This window comes from Leptonychotes weddellii, chromosome 16 (genome assembly GCF_054177405.1).
Source record: "Leptonychotes weddellii isolate Sample4059 chromosome 16, ASM5417740v2, whole genome shotgun sequence".
In the NCBI taxonomy this organism is placed as follows: Eukaryota; Metazoa; Chordata; class Mammalia; order Carnivora; family Phocidae; genus Leptonychotes; species Leptonychotes weddellii.
In genome coordinates this window covers 43,639,671-43,654,815 of record NC_138384.1, presented here as the reverse complement: position 1 = coordinate 43,654,815, position 15,145 = coordinate 43,639,671, and the positions used below count along the sequence as shown (strand labels likewise).

General features: G+C 52.9%; 2 protein-coding genes across 2 annotated transcripts; one reads left to right on the top strand and one right to left on the bottom strand.

Annotated features, from left to right (window-relative positions):
* Window positions 1-108: 108 nt before the first annotated feature.
* Window positions 109-6,037, top strand: SNRPD2 (small nuclear ribonucleoprotein D2 polypeptide). Its single transcript, XM_006738501.3, has 3 exons — window positions 109-252; window positions 1,686-1,865; window positions 5,773-6,037. Coding segments are annotated over exons 1-3 (357 nt in total). The 5' UTR covers window positions 109-250; the 3' UTR covers window positions 5,948-6,037.
* A 2,948-nt stretch (window positions 6,038-8,985) lies between these two features.
* GIPR (gastric inhibitory polypeptide receptor) lies at window positions 8,986-14,779 on the bottom strand. The gene is made up of 10 exons (XM_006738505.3): window positions 14,664-14,779; window positions 13,845-13,948; window positions 13,501-13,645; window positions 12,571-12,730; window positions 12,299-12,359; window positions 11,908-11,977; window positions 11,698-11,786; window positions 11,468-11,606; window positions 9,438-9,479; window positions 8,986-9,341 (listed from the first exon to the last, which is right to left on the bottom strand). Exons 2-10 carry the CDS (start codon window positions 13,922-13,924, stop codon window positions 9,135-9,137), a joined length of 993 nt encoding a protein of 330 aa, XP_006738568.1. The 5' UTR covers window positions 13,925-13,948; window positions 14,664-14,779; the 3' UTR covers window positions 8,986-9,134.
* Window positions 14,780-15,145: the final 366 nt, after the last annotated feature.

The following is a 15,145-nucleotide window of genomic DNA, read 5'->3' as shown; positions in this document are numbered from 1 at the left end:
CATAATCGTGAATATCTGCCCCGTATGGTCCTGAAAGACCTTGAACTACTACGCAATGCTTCTACCCCACCTCTGCGCTGGGCTGGGCGGGTCGCTATGGTAACAGGCCACGCCCCCCACAGGTTGGGCTTGCGCAGGCGCCGACGGAAGTGGGCCGCAGGAAACGGAAGTCCCGCCTGTCGCTCTGTCTTCAGAGGCGGCAGCAACGCGGAGGAGACGGCGCTGATCTGGGACCGCAGGCACTATCACCATGTGAGGCCGGGCTAGGCTTTGGCTGCGGGAGTGGGGTTGAGGGCGTAAATGTGGCCGCTTACCGGTGGTGCGCAGAGGCGGGGCGAGGGCAGAGATTGTAGGGGTAAAGTACGCATCTTTCTCCTGACGAGTTTGAGGACGGGCATGGGGCCTTTGACGGATCCTGAGTTCGAGTGAGAAGGCAGTTTTACCAGTTAATGGGCTGGGATTTCCCAGATAAATAGTCTGACTGAAATGGATTTTAAGGGGAAGGAAAGAACCTGGGAAAGGGGAATGCGGAGTTTTAGAAATAACGGTTTGAGGTACGGGACTTATCCGGACCATTTGAGCTGGAGACGGTTGGCTTTCCACCTCATTCGCGACTTTTTCGGCTCACGAGTCATCGAAATGATTTTCCTGATTGATGTATTCACTCAGCAAGTATTTATTTATCGCTCCCGTATGGGGCACTGCTTTAGACACGTGGGATACATCAGTGAATACCACCCCCGCCCCATAAGAAAAAAAACTCCCCTGCTGCAGCTTATGGGGTGGGAAAAGGCAGGCAATGAATACACTGATAATAAACATGTAGAACATAATGTTAGGTGACCAGAGCTGTGAGTAAGGAAACAATAGAGCAGGGTAAAAATAATGGGGAATGCCAGTTTTGAGAGAGAGTAACTTAATAACCAGTGCAGGACACACTGAGAAGGCAACAGTTGAGCAAAAACCTGAAGAGCGGGAGAACCACAAAGATAACTGGGGTGGTATCCAGACAGAGGGAAAGCAAATGGAGAGGCCCAAGGTGAAAGTTTGCCTAATATCTTAAAGGACCACCTAGGAGGCCACTGGCTGGAACAGAGGGATGGACAGATGCAGGGCATTGTAAAAACTTTGGATTTTACTTTTTACACAGAGATGGGAGCCATGGGAGGGTTTCAGAGCATGAGAAGATATGACTTAGGTTTGATACAACCTCTGGGACTCCTCTGGAGAATAGACCCGTCGGGGAGCATGGGCAGAGGCAGGGAGACAAATAAGCCTCTTAGGAGAGAGGTGATGGAGGTTTAGGCCATGGTAAGAAATGGTGAGATTCTGGGTATATTTTAGAGGCAGATGACAGGATTTGCTGACAGATGGAATGCAGGATGTGAGAGAGAGGAGTCAAGTTGGTATCAGAATTTTTGCTCAAGGAACTAGAAGGATGGAGATGAGGAAGGCTGTGGATGGAGTAGGTTGGGGTGGTTGGGAGATCTGGAGCTCAACTGAGGATGTGTAAGGTTGGAAACATCTATTAAGCATCCAAGTGGTGATGCCAAGCAAGAGGGCCTGAGCAGGAGGGTGGATGTGTTGGGGAAGGGTTGGGGAGACACCCAAGTGCAAGGTCATGTGACCACGCACGCTCCAGCGCTGGGCCCTCTCACCTGTGGGTTCCATGCTTGCCCACTCAGGAGCCTCCTCAACAAGCCCAAGAGTGAGATGACCCCAGAGGAGCTGCAGAAGCGGGAAGAAGAAGAGTTCAACACAGGTCCGCTCTCTGTGCTCACGCAGTCAGTCAAGAACAACACCCAGGTGCTCATCAACTGCCGCAACAACAAGAAGCTCCTGGGCCGCGTGAAGGCCTTCGACAGGTGAGTGCCTGGGTCCTGGAAGGTGTTCTGTCCGAGCCTGGAGATGTGGTCCTAGCTCCAGTGTGAGGAGCCTGAATACAAGGTTTTCAGAGTCCTGGGGCATAAGCGCCTTCAGACCTCAAGGTGTGACAGTATCTTGTGGTCCCTCCAGCTGTGCAGTACAGTAGTGCTGGGCATGTACTTGGGAGCCAGGCTTCCTGGATTCATTTTCCAGCTCTGCCTCTTAGCAGCCAGGTGACCTTCAGCAGGTAACTTTATCTCTTCCATACAGTGGCACTAGTTCTGGTGGTTGCTAAGATTCAGTGACTTAATACATTTGACGTGTAATAAAGTCATTAGAAGTACAGCATCTGGCACACAGGAAGCTCTTAATCAGTTTTTGCAGTTACAACATAGAGTACCCATGCCCAGTACTTTTTTTTAGGCTCCAGAGACACAGCAGTGACTAAAACAAAGATGGGTCCTATACTTAAGAGAGCTTATGCCGTAGGTAGGGAAGCTGACAGCAAGCACATACATAACTTGTCATAAGAAATGTAAAGCCAAGGGCGCCTGGGTGACTCAGTTGGTGGGCATCTGCTTTTGATCCTGGGGTCCTGGGATTGAGCCCCATGTCAGGTTCTCTGCTCAGTGGGGAGTCTGCTTCTCCCTCTCCCTCTGCCCGGACCCAGTTCGTGCTCTCTCTTGCTCGCTCTCTATCTTGAGTGAATAAAATCTTTAAAAAAAAAAAGGAAAGAAAAGCCAAGTAGGAGTATGGAGTGCTGGGAAGGAGGTGCTGTCCTAAACTGGAATGCAAGAGGCCCCATAGGAAGAGGCAATGATGAACAGACCTAAATACGATGAAGGAGCAAGCTAGGGTCCGAGTGTTTTGGCCAGAGGGAACAGCAAGTGGTTATTCCTCTCTGGGCCTCAGTTTCCTTGTCTGCAAAACGGGTGTCATGAAAATATCCCTCATAGGGCGCCTGGGTGGCTCAGTCGTTAAGCCTCTGCCTTTGGCTCAGGTCATGATCCCAGGGTCCTGGGATCGAGTCCCGCATTGGGCTCCCTGCTCTGCCGGAAGCCCGCTTCTCCCTCTCCCACTCCCCCTGCTTGTGTTCCTGCTCTCACTATCTCTCTGTCAAATAAATAAATAAAATCTTAAAAAAAAAAAAAAAAAGAAGGGGCGCCTGGGTGGCTCAGTCGTTAAGTGTCTGCCTTCGGCTCAGGTCATGATCCCAGGGTCCTGGGATCGAGCCCCGCATTGGGCTCCCTGCCCAGCGGGGAGTCTGCTTCTCCCTCTCCCACTCCCCCTGCTTGTGTTCCCTCTCTCGCTGTGTCTCTCTCTGTCAAATAAATAAATAAAATCTTTAAAAAAGAAAATACCCCTTGTAGGACAGTTGTGAGGGTTAAGTATTTCTGTAGGAAGAGTACTTGGCTCAGTAGATAAGATGATAAATGCTCAGTAAACATATAACCTGCAGCCTTCAGTTAGCATTTGGGAAATAGTGTGGCGAAGCGTAAGGCTACAGTGTTTTTGCCACAAGCTATTATGTGACCAGGAATAAGTCTTTGCACTCTGAGGCTCAGTTTCTTCTCAAGAATGAGAACGAGAACAGGAAGTGCCGAGCCCACGGAGGCAGATAGACCTGGATTTGAACACGGGATCTGCCACTTCCAAAATGTCATCCCACTGTACCCGGTGTCCTGCTCTGGAAGCTGGAGGTGACACCAGTGTTTACCTCCTGGGGGTGAAATGCAGTGAGGATTGCTGGCTTCGTGCTTAGGAGAGGGGCGTGGGCACTTAGTAAGAGCACAGTTAAGTGGTGGTTTATTCGCGCGTGCGTGTGTGTGTGTGTGTGTATACACATTTTTTGTAAGATTTATTGTATTTAATTTGGGGAGGAGGGGCAGAGGGAGAGAGAGCTTCAGGCCGACTCTGCACTGAGCACGGAGCCGGAGGCGGGGCTCGATCTCATGATCTGAGATCATGACCCAAGCTGAAACCAAGAGTCAGCCGCTCAACCAACTGAGCCACCCAGGCGCCCCCCCCGCCACACACACACACACACTCTTTTTTAAGGTGATTCTTTCCTTTTCCCCTAGCTGCTGCTTCTTGCCCCCACATCAGCCTCCCACCTCTCCACCCTACCCAGCCTCCCACCCTAATATGTATCCTGCCACATTTGACTCTCACACATATCCAGGGGCTCCTCTGTGGTGTTAGCTAACAGCTTTTTTGAGGTCTAATTGACATGTCATCATATCATAAATTTAATTTTTATTTATTTATTTTTTTATTTTTTTTAAAGATTTTATTTATTTATTTGAGAGAGAGAATGAGAGAGAGCACATGAGAGGGGGGAGGGTCAGAGGGAGAAGCAGACTCCCCACCAAGCAGGGAGCCCGATGCGGGACTCGATCCAGGGACTCCAGGATCATGACCTGAGCCGAAGGCAGTCGCTTAACCAACTGAGCCACCCAGGCGCCCCCAATTTAATTGTTTTTAAGATTGAATCTTTCATGTGCTGCTCTTCTGCATTTTGTTTTTCACAGTGTGTCAGTGGTCTGAGAACATCCCTGCAGGTCCACTAAAGCATTCTTAACCCCCTTACTTACTGTGTTAATTATGTTACTTTCTTGGGTGAGCAGTGCATGCAATTGAGACAAAATTCAAAAGAAACAAAAGCACCCAATGAAGAGCAAGTCTTTGCTCCCTGCCCACCAGTGGCCCTCCCCAGGAATCCCTCCATGGCGAATTCCTTAGGTCTGTCTCCTTACGTGACATCAGACCAACAGACGGAGGAGGGTGCTTTTCTTTATTTTTAAATCACTGCTAAGGGCACATCACACAGTTTTAGACCTCGGCTTTTTCACTTAACAGTATATCTTGGAAATGTTTCTATACTGGTATGCTACTTTTTTTTTTTTTTAAACTTATTTTTCTCTGAATTGCTAATGTATTCACAGGATTCCAAAAACAGTAATAGCAGTCTGATGAAAACTTTCCATCCAGCCTGTTCCCAGTCTACCCAGGTCACCCCACCGCCCCCTATCTCTGCATGTCTTCCAGGATTCTGTATTGTACAAGCAAGTGGGGGGTATCGATGCTTCTCCTACCCGCCTTCTTCCCCTCAAGAGAATCACTTTCCTCGAATACTTGGCATTTGTCACTCAGTAGCTTCTTGTGGATATTACTCCATAGCAAGGCATAGAGCTTCCCTGCTCTTAACTATTTTCTGTTTTTCTTGCCACTCGGTAACATTTCCTTCTATCCTTCTGTCCCTTCACCTGGCTTTAATTTTTCTTCGTAGCAGGTAACGTAATTTGACAAGTGTTTCAGGTCAGTCTGTTGACTGCTTAGCATTCTTCTCTCCTCACTAGAATGCAGACCCCATCAGGGCAGGGTTATCCTCTCTTTGCTTCTTTGCTGTATTCATTGCAAGTGCTTGTGGAGTGAGTTAATCCATCCTGTCCTCACATGCGTCCACCTGGCACCCTGAGGAGACAGGGACCAAGCAGGACTGTAGTGGAGGCGTCGTGTACCCGCATAGGCCCCAGGGGCCTCTGGTTCCGCAGAGAGAAGCAGCTCCCCTGCTGATGCCTTCAGAAGTACTTGGAATTAAGAAACACAAGCAGACGCATTTTGCTTACCTTTACCTTGGACCAGGGCCCTGTTCTAAGTCTTTACAAGAATGCCGTGTTGATTGAGCTTCACAGCAGCCCTATGGGGGCACTGGGAATGGCTCCATTTTAGAGAGCAGGACATTGGGGCCCAGAGGGGTGAAGTTCTTTGCCCAAGCCTCAACCTGAGGACTGGTGGAGGTGGTATGGGAGCCCCAGCTGTCCTGGTCCTGGGTCTGTGGGTGCTGCTGGAAGAGGGGCGGACGGAAGGCTCCCCCCTCACTCCCGGTGCCTCCCCCCGCCCCAGGCACTGCAACATGGTGCTGGAGAATGTGAAGGAGATGTGGACCGAGGTCCCCAAGAGCGGCAAGGGCAAGAAGAAGTCCAAGCCAGTCAACAAGGACCGCTACATCTCCAAGATGTTCCTGCGCGGGGACTCGGTCATCGTGGTCCTGCGGAACCCGCTCATCGCCGGCAAGTAGGGGCCTCCTCTCCACCATCAGATTTCCCGCCCTCATCCTGCGAAGACCTGCCCTTTGTAATGGGAATAATAAAGTCCTGTGTTTTTTCTACTGGCATCTGTCTGTTCCCAGAGCCTTGCAAGCAGGGCAGACTTGGGGAAGGGAGGCAGCTGGGTGTGGGGCCGGGTGCTGGGGTCAGGACCTCTCTGCCCCTCCCAGGCCTCACTTTCCCCATCTGTGAAGCGAATGGGGTGGATACAGAGAGCTCCCTTTCCTTTCCTAATCTTTTCTATCTTCTCTTCATCACTGTGTCTCTCTCTTGCATCTCTCTCTCTTCCCTCCCTCTGTCCCTCTCTCAGTAAGTTGAGGTCTAGCTCAGAACTTCTTGCAGTCTTTTTCTCCATTTGTTCAGTCAGGAAACAGCCCCCCAAGTGCCTCCTCTCTGCCAGGTCTGTGTTGCAGTGTTGCTGGGGGCCCCGCAGCACCCAGGAGAGCCCTGACCAGCCCTCACTGAGAGGAGGAGGAGGAGGAGGAGGATCTAGTTGGAGCGGCCAGTACCCAAATACTGGTAGCGATTGCGGCTAACACCTGCCGAGCTGTTAGGGTGCCAGGCCCCAGCCTCTGTGCTGATCAGACTTCCTCTCAGCCACCGTGAACAGACACTGTTAATGATGACCTCCATTTCCAGAGGAGGGAACTGAGGTACAAAGAGGGGCAAGCACTTCCCCGGGGCTACCCAGCCAGGAAGTGGTGATGGTATAATTCAACTCCACCCTGCGCCAGAGCCTGGGGCTTAACCCTGAGCTCCACTGGCCTCAAATTACAGCTTCATTACCCCTGGGAGAAATTCTCTGACAAATGTGGGGAGATAGAGGTGGGAAAGGAGGAGGCTGGCTTATTGGGGGGGGGTAAGGAAGATCCTGGTCTTGCTCTGATGCGCACACATTGTGCTCTCCCCCACCCATGTCTCTGTGTCCTATCTCTGCTTGCATCTCTTACTCTGTTCTCCAGATAAGACCAAACCCCAGGTGGGTGCAGGAGTTTGCAGGCCTCAGATCAGGATAAAATGAGATGTTTGATACACTGAGTTGCGGAAGGCACATCCTGAGTTATTCCGTGAGTCCATTAGTGACAGAGCAAGGGGCCCTGTAGGAGGAGAAGGCTTGACACACGGCGACAGCTGTGAGGTGCTAAAGGTGCATGTTTACTGAGTGGCCCACATCTAATGGGAACAGTTATCTGGTGGGTAGATACCAGAGTCATCCATCTTACAGATGAGACAGCTGAGGCCCAGAGAGGGTAAGTGACTTGCCCAGGGTCACTCAGGAAATAATGGAGCCAAGTTATCTGTAATGTGGGGGGCAATGGTGCCGCTGCAGGAGACCCTCCTGCCCCGGTCCCCGCCCCTGCAAGGATTCAGTTCTTGTGCAGGAGCTGGGACAGCACAAGCGCTGGAATCAGTCCTGGCTTCAGATCCCTGCCCTGCCTCCCCCTTCTTGTTGACCTAGCCTCCCCAAGAAGTGGGAATTGGTTTTCCCCGCCCTGCGGGCTGGCAGCAGAAATTTCAGCCTCAGGCACCCTGCTTGGCATCAGTCTGAATTTCCTCCCGTCTTCGCCCACCCCTGCCTAAATGGTTTCTAATCACCTCTTCCTTCATTGCGTGAAAGCGAAAGCAGAGATTGCAGGAAAAGCATGCACCGTGCACCAGGAACTACCCTAAGAATAACTCACCGGAATCTTGGAACCATAGGATGTAGACACCATCACTATACCCATTTTTCCAGAAGTGGGAACTGAGGCACAGAGAAGTTGGGAATTTCTCCCAAGTCACACAGCTAATAAGTACCCAAACTAAGTTTGGACCAGGCTGGTGTCTGCAGTCTTACTATGCCTACACTACCTTTTAGAGAAGCAACCCTCAGAAAATGTTTGGCACATACACATAATTTTAATTGCATACACTGTAAATAGTTAAGTATCGGGAGATCACATGAACAATCCCAATAGGGGTTTCTCTTAGGCATGGGGGACAGTGGTGGCATAGCGTCCCGTGTTCTTGTGGCAACACGTGGCTGAAGAGATTGCAAGGCCACCACGGGCAGGCAGCCCACCTCTCGTTTCTCCTGATGGCCTGGCCAAGATGGTTCTCCCACCCACCTCCCATACACAAAAATACATGCTTGATTTACAAGGCCCGTGCCTTAGAGCACCCCCCCAAACCCATGAGGGGGGCCCAGCACAACCCCATGCTTGAAGGACTCTCCTCAGGGGCTATGGGGCACATCTGTCCAGGGGGCTGGGGACCCTAAGGAAAACAACACCCAGGTACTAACTGAATCTAAGTGTAGATCTGAGTCAGGGATGGATTTAGGAGTGAGAGTCTTGTGTGTGTACAGGTGGTCCACATCCAGGCTGTCAGCTTCTCCCCAGTTCTCCCAGTTCCTCTGAGTCCTGCCCTGAATGGCTCCTGTTTAGTCTACACACCAAGTCCTCCTTTCTGCCCCCCCACCCCCCGCAGTGCTGCCCCATATTTCTCTTTCCATCTCTCACCTCTCCTGTGAGCTCCAGGGCCTTTTCCCCAGGCTGACATGTCCCAAGAGCACTCCTGGCTCTCCCCACCCTGAACCCCATCTCCCTCTCTTGCCATCATCCCAAACCTAGGAGTCTTCCTTGACTTCTCTTGCTGTACTTCCCTCGTGCGAAACGGTGGCAAATCCTCAGTTCTACCTTTAGAAGAGCAGCGCCAGAGTCTGACCACTTCACACCCTTCCGCAGCTGCCTCTCCTGCCCCCCCAGTAATCTGTTCCATCACATGGCACCGTCTGTTCCTGTCTTTTCCTCAGGCAGCACCAAGCTTTTCTGCCCTTGCAGATGCGGTTCCTTCTGCCTAGAATCTTCTTCCCAAAGCGGTCTCCTTCACCCCTTGCAGGCATGGGCTTAAGTGTCACCTCCTCAGAGATGCCCTCCTGGACCACCCTAGGCTCCCTTCTAATTTTTCCTCATTAGCCATTCCACAGTGTGTGTCTAACGTGATGTTCTGTCTTTGCTGCTCCCCCAGTTGTGAACTGTGAACTCTAGGAGAACGGGGACCTTGTTTCCCCCCTCCCACCGCACCCCAGTTTCTCCAGCGCCCTCCACACTGGGCCTGGTACACAGTAGGCTCTCAATAAATACGTGCGATCTCGAATGGACACAGGATCCCCGCTGCCTAGCAGTAACTTTCCGAGACCCGGCTGGCCTCGTCCCCAGGCCCTGGGAGGGTCCCCAAGGACAGGCCGCGGTCAGGGGCGACCCGGCAGGGGCCTGAGCTCGAGGGCAGGGTCCCGGAGGCGCGCTCGGGCTGCTGGCGCTGCTCTTCCCCGAGGCTGTGGCGCAGGCGACGGCGGTGCCAGCAGCGACGGATCTCCGACTGCACCTGCAATGCGACGGGGCTCAGAACGTTCCCTGCGCTCCCGGCCGTTCCCTGCGCGGCCGCCAGAGGGCGCGGGCGGCGAGCCGGCGCTGTCCCTACCTCCTTGTTGATGAAGCAGTACAGGACGCTGACCAGGAAGCCCTGCCGGGAGGAGGCGCGGGGGTTAAATCGAGAGTGGGGGCAGGATCGCAGACACCCCCTGAGTGAGCTTGGGCCCTTAGCAGGTCCCAGACCACCTCGGCTGCCGCCACCCTGGTCCGAGACCATTTCAATCACCCTCTCCCTGGACCCCCCTTTGCCCTCCCAGGTTTACTGAGCAATAAGAGGGTTAACAGGGGACCCTGGAGGTGGGCTACCTAGATAGGAGAACCGCTTCCCCACTTCCTGACCCACTTGGGCAAGGGCTTATCCCCTCTGTGCCTCAGTTTCTTCATCTGGAAAATGGGGTCATAATAGAGTGGTGGTTGTGAAAATTGAGGTAATATGCAAGAAGCTGGAATGCCTGGCACATAGCGTTAAACTATTCTTTTTTTTTTTTTAAGATTTTATTTATTTATTTGACAGAGAGAGACACAGCGAGAGAGGGAACACAAGCAGGGGGAGTGGGAGAGGGAGAAGCAGGCTTCCCTGCGGAGCAGGGAGCCCGAGGTGGGGCTCGATCCCAGGACCCTGGGATCACGACCTGAGCCGAAGGCAGACACTTAACGACTGAGCCACCCAGGCGCCCCGCGTTAAACTTTATTCTTAAGCTTGTTATAACTTTGTTATATATATTACATATTATTAATAAATTAATTTTAAGAATTATCTTTAAGTATACATTTTACATATAAACTTCTATAAAATATAATTACTAATAAATTACTTGATAATACAAATCAGTTATTTATGTTAAAATCTTACAAATCTTATTATTAATTTCCATGATCCTGTTAAAAATCTAACTCTGGGGGCGCCTGGGTGACTCAGTCATTAAGCGTCTGCCTTCGGCTCGGGTCGTGATCCCAGGGTCCTGGGATCAAGCCCCGCATCGGACTCCCTGCTCCGCGGGAGGTCTGCTTCTCCCTCTCCCACTCCCCCTGCTTGTGTTCCCTCTCTCGCTGTGTCTCTCTCTGTCAAGTAAATAAATTAAATCTTTAAAAAAAAATCTAACTCTGATCACATCCCTCTGCTCCCGTGGCTCCCAGCTCCCTCAGGGAAAAGCCAAGGTACTTACTTGGCCCAAGGATCTGCCCGGGTACCTCACCTCTCTGTCCAATCTCCCCCTTGCTCCCTCTGGCTCCCACCGCCCAAAGCATGTTGGATATCAGGGATTTTGCACTTGATATTTCTCTTCCTGGAACATTTCCCCCAAATATCTGCCTGGCTTGTTCCCTCACCTCCGGGTCTCTGCTCCAGTGTCTTCTCAGTGAGGCCTTTACCCCCTGTCTACAGCTCTATATCTTGTCTGCTCTCTTTCCCCCACCCCCCAGCTTCTAGGCACATCTCTCCATCTGACACTCTGTTCATTTTATTTACATAGCATGTTTAGCATCTGTCTCTCCCACTAGAGGGTAGGGACCATTTGGTTCTTGGCCCAGAATAGTGCTTGGTACACAGTAAGAGCTCAGTACATTTCTGCTGAATTTAGTGAATGAACAGCCTTGTGAGGTGAGATTAGTATTGTTCCAACTTAGAGATGAGGAAACTGAGGCCCGACAAGAAAAAGCAGTATGGCAACTAGGGTCTGGCAGGCAAGTGCAGGGTTGGCCTTAAATTTTGGAGTGCCTCCTTACATTTTGCACTGTAAGCACCTCATTTACCTCACCCTAGGTGAAGGCCACAGAGCTGCGAAGTGGCAGAACCTGAACTTGGCCCTAGCCCTACCCGGGCTGCAAAGCCCTCCATCTTCACTAGGTGGCAGTCTGCTGAGGCTGCCTGGTCTGTTCCCTTGCTCCCTGCTGCCTCCCCAGCTCAGGACAGAGCTAGCTCAGTGTTTTGCGCAGAAATGTACGAATGAACATGTGAACATGTTCACACCCCATTCAGTGCCCGCATCAGTGGACAATTGCAGACCCCCTGCCCCTCTGGGGAAGAGGGCCCCAGGACGAAGGGTGTAGCCCTTGCACCCCGCCTTAGTGCCTTAGTACCTGGAACGAGCTGAGGAAGATCTCAAAGCCGAGCTTGATGAAGCGCAGGGCACCCCGGGCCTGTTCCTCTGTTACCGGAGCAAACACCACCTCGTGGACGCCCAGCAGGGGCACCAGCGTCAGCGTGGAGCGAGCCAGCCTGAGGGTAGAGGGTGGCAGTGGTCCCGCAGCCCCAGGTCCTCCATTTTGCACCCTGCCCCTTTCCCTCCATCCCGGTCCGGCTCCCTCACCTCAGGCGGTAGTCCGGGCAGCGCAGCTGTCGCGTCCTCAGCTTGGACACAAGGATGCCAAGAATGCGAATAAAGATGAGAAAATTAATCTGCAGGGAGAGATAGAGGCTGAGCCAGCCCCATCCTGTCCTGGGGGACAGAGGGTGGCGCCCCGTTTCCCAGGGTGGGAAATTCCAGAGGGTGGCCTGGAGGACTCAGGGTTGGCCGTACCAAGATGGTCATGAGGATAGGGGTGCGTATGATCCACCAAATGGCCTTGACATCATTCCGCTCCCAGCACCTGGGGAGAGGGGGAGTAGAGCTAAGAGAAAAACCCCTGGATTCAGAGGATCACGCACCCTCTCTCGCCAGCTCCGCCCACTCTCCTTAATGCCACACTCACGTTCCTTTAAAGCCCCGCCCCGCTACTATCCAGGCCCCGCCCCCATCTCGCCCCCTTCCAGAGCACACTCTTTCTTAGCTCCCCATTCCTTTAGATCCCACCCACCCCTTCCCAGTCCCTATGTACCCTCCGAACCTCCCCACCTTTCCATCACAACCCGCCCGAGTCCCTCAAAGCTCCGCCCGCCTCCCAGGCCCCACCCCAGACCCCAAGACTCACTGCGTGTTCTCGTACAGGTACCTGACGATCACCCAGGGAATGACGAAAAACGCGGGGGCCCCTGTGCAGACCCCGACCCCGCCCCCCACCCCGCCGCAGCTGTCAGCACGCGCACGGGCCCCGCCAGGCCCAAGACCCGTGGAATTTCCCCCGCCGCCGGGGTGGGGAGGCAGAAGCCCAGAGAGGGGAGGAGACCCCCTGAGATAGACCAGCTGGGGAGTCGAGGGAGTGGAGGCGCGCCGGATTGGGCAGGGGACAGGGTCGGGGCTCACCCCAGCCGAGAAGCAGGTAGCAGCGGAAGTGGCCCCCCTCGGAACCTCCCACAAGCACCAAGAGACTGTGTAGGTAGACACCCTCCACCAGCAGCCAAGTGTAGTTGGCACCCACGCAGTACTGGGTCACGATCTGGGCCGTGCGGCAGGCAGCTAGGTCCTAGGGGGTGGCCGGACAGGGGGAGGGGGCAGTCAGGGCCTTCAGGGTGTCCCCAAGCCGTCCTTCCACCTCCATTTCCTGCCGTCCACTATTCACTTCCCGCTCTGCATCACTAGAGGATGGTGTCTGTGATTGATTTCTCTCTTCTGTTCTCTTCCCCCTGTGAGCTGTCCCGCTTTTACCTCTTTAACAATTGGTATCTTCCATCTTGCTATCAGTTTCCCCCACCCCATGGCCCCCAAATATGGCCTCTCCCACCCCATCGCCTTCTAAAAATTGAACTCAACTACTTCACCTGTCAAAAAGTTTCTCCCACCCCGTCACCCTTGTCCAGCCAGCACAGGGACTCCCCCACCCCATAGCTTCTTCACAATCGACATGGCCCAACTGGCTACCTGAAAGTTTTTCTCACCTGGGCCCCCAGCCTCTAGCCTCCCCCACCTTAGTTTGGCAGTAACAACAAATTGGTATCTACCAAATCCCCTCCCATCCTGCCACGCCCCACCTCCAGTAGGGGACTCTCTCATTGGTGGAGAAGTCCAGGGACGGGTGAGATAATGAGAGCTAAGCAAGGGGAAAATCTCACATAGGAGGTGATGGGGTGGGTGATGGAGGAGGCTGAGTTGGGAGGGCCCCTCTCCAAATGTGTTTGGAGAGGTCAAGAGAGATAAACTGTTGATAGTGTAGAAAGTAGTAAATGGACTGGGAACTTCTTGGCCCCACCAGAGGAGGCAGAATCCCAATTTGAGAAAGAGAAGGATGCTACTCACCAGGTTCCACAGGACAGGGGCCTGGTCCCCAGGGTAGGGGCCAGGTGGAGGTAGCAAACGGTCTCGGGTGAGGATGGCCGCTGCCCGCAGCATGGAAGATGTGAACAGGTTGATGTGGATGTAGTTGCGAGTGCAGCGCAGCGTCCTAGGGGATTGGGGATGCAGTCTGGGGACCCGTGGATACCTACCTGTCCTTGGCCACACAGATCCCCTTAAGTCACCTCCCCGCCCTTCCCACAGAACCACCATTAGATGCTTGTCACTAGTGAAGCCTGACCACCCCATCTTACTGGGCAAACTGAGGCCCAGGCTCTGCAGCTGTGACTCAAGGCTGGAGGTCTCACCTGAAGAAACTTAAGATGAGCAGGGCTAGCAGCAGTGTGGCCAGGGACAGGGAGTAGCCCACGGTGTACATGACCTGCATCCGCTCCAAAATCAGCTTTTGATCCTAGGTCGGGGTAGGGGGGTGCAGGAGGGTAGGAGGACACAGGAACACAGTTCAATGCTTTCCCCCCCGCCCAGGACCAGAAAGGGACCCTGCTTTTTGTTCCTGCCCAGCATCCCAGTTTTCTCTTGGGGATCCAACTACCCTTGCTTGACTGGGGCTGACTGGCTGATTCCACCCCTCAGTCCAGGGCCAAGCATGTGACCAGCCAATCAGAGCATTCTATATAACCCCCTACTCACACAGAGACACACACATACACAGTGATTAGTGCAGGGTGGAGGCATGGCCCAAGGTATCAGTCCTGGGACATTACATTAGAGCTATTAAGAACACAGTTCAGTCTCCCCACAGTCTTGCTTGGTTGGTAGGATGTGAGCCTGGTGCTAATTAATGAGGACCACACTTTCCATCCCACAGAAAAGATGAGCCCAGCACAGAGAAAAACAAAGTCATGGTGTGGTGAGAGACAAAAAGACTCCCAACAACATCATTTGAGCACCTAGATCCAGCTGTGCCTGAAGCTGTTACCTTACACTTTTCAATCACAGAAGTCAATACATTTCTCTTTTTTCCTCCACCCAACAAGTTTAAGTTGGGTTTTATCACTTGGAACCTAGAGTCTTGAATAGTACAAGGGGTTTCAGGCTCAGCCTGAGGCGGCTGCCTTTTCATCTCTCCCTGCACATCCTGACCTGAATCCCTCACTGCTTCTTACCTGAAAGACCCCATTCTTTTCTGGGTTCTCACACTGCGAATGATCTCTCCAAGATCCCCATTGGCCATCACTGCCACACTGGCGGAGGACAAAGCCTGTAGCCACTGTGGGGGAAACAAAGGAGAGGGTCAGAGGCACAGAGAATAAAAGAGAAAGACAAAAGTAAGACAAAGGCAGGGGCGCCTGGGTGGCTCAGTCGTTAAGCGTCTGCCTTCGGCCCAGGTCATGATCCCAGAGTCCTGGGATCGAGTCCTGGGATCGAGTCCTGGGATCGAGTCCTGGGATCGAGTCCTGGATTGGGCTCCCTGCTCCACGGGAAGCCTGCTTCTCCCTCTCCCACTCCCCCTGCTTGTGTTCCTGCTCTCGCTAACTCTTTCTCTGTCAAATAAATAAAAAATTTTTTAAAGATTTTATTTATTTATGTGACAGACACAGCGAAAGAGGGAACACAAGCAGGGGGAGTGGGAGAGGGAGAAGCAGGC